The sequence below is a fragment of the Apium graveolens genome, chromosome 3 (assembly GCF_009905375.1).
Source record: "Apium graveolens cultivar Ventura chromosome 3, ASM990537v1, whole genome shotgun sequence".
NCBI classification, from domain to species: Eukaryota; Viridiplantae; Streptophyta; class Magnoliopsida; order Apiales; family Apiaceae; genus Apium; species Apium graveolens.
This window is the reverse complement of record NC_133649.1, coordinates 3,331,953-3,335,797: the sequence shown is the minus strand read 5'-3', so window position 1 is coordinate 3,335,797 and position 3,845 is coordinate 3,331,953. Positions and strand designations below refer to the sequence as shown.

General features: G+C 38.4%; 1 protein-coding gene across 1 annotated transcript; it reads left to right on the top strand.

The window, feature by feature from the left end:
• Positions 1–454: 454 nt before the first annotated feature.
• On the top strand, positions 455–3,263 carry LOC141711465 (zinc finger protein GAI-ASSOCIATED FACTOR 1-like). The gene is made up of 4 exons (XM_074513913.1): positions 455–800; positions 977–1,373; positions 1,587–1,813; positions 2,225–3,263. The coding sequence occupies exons 1-4, from the start codon at positions 671–673 to the stop codon at positions 3,028–3,030; spliced, it is 1,560 nt and encodes a 519-aa protein (XP_074370014.1). The 5' UTR covers positions 455–670; the 3' UTR covers positions 3,031–3,263.
• Positions 3,264–3,845: the final 582 nt, after the last annotated feature.

Genomic DNA, 3,845 nt, shown 5'->3' with positions numbered 1-3,845 from the left:
AGATTTTTCTCTTTTATTCAATCAAATTACATGAACTAATGGTTACCAAAATATTATACTCCTTCAGTCCCTTCCAATTGTTTACATTTCTCGGGAAGTGTCCAACACACATTTTAAGGTCCATAAAAAGTATAGTTATGTAACTTATTTTTACGGTTTTCTTTTTCTGAATAAAAGTTGAATGTTTTAGTTTTTATTCAGAAAAATAAAATTGTAAAAAAAAATTACAGAATTATACTTTATATGCACCGTAAATAATTGAAAGGGACGGAGGGGGTATTATTTTTCAAAAATATTAACATAATTAATAATTAAATTACCATATTAACTGAAAGTGAATAACACAAAATACGAAATGTTATCACGGGACGGAGGGAGTATTAAAAAAAACCCAATTAAATTGATCTAAAATTATAAATATTCGCGTTTACGTGTTCACCGGCACTTGGGAGAAAAGCCAGTCTATATAAATAAACTCCATTTCCTTGTTCCTACTCTCCTCCTTGAAAATCAGTTCATCTTAGCTCACAATTTCCTATGAATATACTATTGTCCCTTTTTTTGTCACCACAATTATAACCCCCTAGATCTTCCTTTGTCTATTCTCTCATACATATCCAAACTTAGCTTTTAAGTTGTTGTAATAAACAAACCTCAATAACAAAAGAAAATGGCAGAGCTTGAAAACTCATGTGCAGCAGCAGAAGCTAGTGTGTGTTCTTCACCTACTCGTACCTCATCAATGCCACCTCCACCACCACCACCTCTCAAGAAGAAACGCAATCTCCCCGGAATGCCAGGTAGTACATAAGCTCCTGTCATTTCTCGAGGTTTTAGGAGAACCGGTAACTTAACACAGTCATCCTCGGTGACTTAACAGAGTCATGCCTCGAGGTTTTAGGAGAACCGGTAACTTAACACAGATATTTATATGTTTATCGTATTTGATAATTATTTATTGTTATCAAATTTGTAGATCCAGATGCTGAAGTGATTGCGCTATCACCAAAAACACTACAAGCTACAAACAGATTTGTGTGCGAGATTTGCAGCAAAGGATTTCAAAGAGATCAGAATTTGCAGCTTCATAGACGAGGTCATAACTTGCCGTGGAAGTTAAAGCAGAGAACTAGTAAAGAAATTAAGAAGCGTGTTTATGTTTGTCCTGAATCTAGTTGCGTCCATCACGATCCGGCTCGTGCGCTCGGAGATCTTACGGGAATTAAGAAACATTTTAGTCGAAAACACGGAGAAAAGAAGTGGAAGTGTGATCGATGCTTGAAGAAGTACGCTGTGCAGTCGGATTGGAAAGCGCATGTTAAGACTTGTGGCTCTCGAGAGTATAGATGTGATTGCGGAACTTTGTTTTCGAGGTTTGTTAATTTGAGTTTTTTTCGAGATACGTTTATACTGTTAAGTAACAGTCCCACTAAAACGTTAAGGTGTTAGAGGAAGGTCAACCGAATCTATATTCTAACATTTACTGCTAGGTTGTTTTTTGATGATGTTATAAGTTAATTTGTTATTGTTATTAGATTTTTTCGCTTTGGGGAATTAAGTTTAGTTTGTTTGATTTTAATTTGTAGGAGAGATAGCTTTATTACACATAGAGCGTTTTGTGATATTTTAGCTCAGGAAGCGGCTAAATCGACTCAGCCTTCGAAGATTGGTGAAGATGATGATGCTATGAAGGATGAAGCGGATGAGGCGGTCTCGGTTCCGGTGAATCCGCCTCCGGTGCCATCGAGTCCGCTGCCGCCTAATACTCCCACAACCGGAGTATTGTCTCCTGTTCTGTCGATACAGAGTTCAGGTAAATTAAGCTATGAATCCTTGTTTAATGTTGTCCACATTGTACATGTCAAATGGTATTGATTTTGTTTTGTTCAGTTCAGTTGTAAGAGATATTTTATTGTTAGTGTTAGGGTTTGTCTATTAGTGATGCTACTTAGAAGAGATTCATATTGTTGGTTCTTTCTTTATTGGTAACTTTTGGGAGTGAATAATTTACAAGTTAAATTGAGAAACAAGGACAAAAGGCCATTAAGAAATTGAGATTTTGTGAAGCCATGATTGCCCCTGTTAGCTTTTACTCAATTTACAAAAGTTTAGATCTACTGCTAGACATGATTCAATAAGTTGAAACTTTTTAAAAGGAAAAGCCCCCTTTTTTTTTAATTTGATTTGCTGAATCTGATTTTCAGCTCTTGTTTTCTCTTATCAGAGGTACAGGATAATCCTAGTGGGGTTTTGCAACCACCACCACCACCACCTGCCACCACGAGTGCAAGTGGCTCCTCGACCACCAGTAGTGGCAAAGTGAGTAACAGCAGTGGCGTATTTGCCAGTATATTTGCATCATCAAAAGCAGCTCCAGTGGTGGTTGCACAATCCCCACAACCACCAGCATCTTACACAGACTCCTATTGTGCCATATCTGGCTCTGACCGAACTCCCTCAGAATTCATCTCGCTTTCACTCTCATCGTCCCTATATTTTTCAAGCACTGCCTCGCCTTTATTCCCAGCTTCGTCTCAGTGTCAGTACAAGGCATCGTCACAGCCAGCATTATCTGCTACTGCATTGCTACAAAAGGCAGCTCAAATGGGTTCAACCTCGTCGAGTTCTTCATTCCTTCGTGGCCTTGGATTATCAATGTCGTCAGGCCCTAATGACCCCCAAGATGACATGATGACCTCGCCTACAACGCAATGGAATGGAGGCAGTACAATGAACGAGAGCAATAACCATCCACTGGCAGCTGACCTTGGACTGGGATTTTCTTCCGATACCAGGGGCTCACACTTGACAAACCTAATGTTGGGTGGCTCGCCATCTTTGTATGTGAACAAACCTACAACTCTCGATCTACTCGGGCTTGGAATTGGAGGAGGTGGTGCACTTTCCTCCGATGAGTACTCATCATTTTACAGTTCCATCAGAGGTGGGCTCAATGCTCCTTATGGACATTTAAACTCTACTGGAGAAAATTGGGATGATGCTTCAGATAGGAAGCCAACATTCCTCTAGTTAACACGAGTATTTACTTTTTTGTCGTCGTTCTTCTGTGCTCTGCTTATGTACACTATGCATGTCTATTGAGAGTTCATTTTGTTAAATCTCAAGCTTTAGCAAAGTTAGCAGTAAACTATTAAAATGTGAATTGTAGAAAAGATGGAAGGAAAAGATCACATTTGGTGATGTGTGCTCTTGTTTATACTCATAATTTCTTTATTTGAGCAGCAGGAACAGAATCAGATTTAGTAGGTGTGTTGTGTACTTCTGTTGTGCTTAAATGATTCCAGCTCTCTTTTCATTTCAGTTATTAGTTGTATCTTGTTGCAAGAGCATATGCATAATGCATGCACAGTATTGTTAGTGAGTGAGTGGGAGTTTTGAGTGGTACTGCTGATCTGATAGAAAGGGTATATATTTGTGTGTGTAAAGCAAAGATTGGGGATGATGATGATGATACCATGGACCTGAAGCTAGCAAAATGCAATAAACTAGTTTGGGGAAATTTTAAAGGGCAAAGCAAGTCCAAAGTAGACTGTTGAGGAATCATTTGTTGCCTATTTGGTCATAGGCATGGACCATATTCCTCACTTTCCACCACAGATGTTTACATTGTTATGCTCCTCAGCTCTTGTGCTATGCACTTATCTGAAATAATGTAGTTGATTCTCATGACTCATGAGTAGTAAGTTTACTTGGTGTCTCTTTGGATTATGAAATTTTGAAGAATGAGATTTCTAGCACAGCTAGAAATCTCATTCTCGTTTCCGCTAATCTGATTGAAATCTCATTATCCAAACATCTAGATAAATATAAAATTCGCTTACATC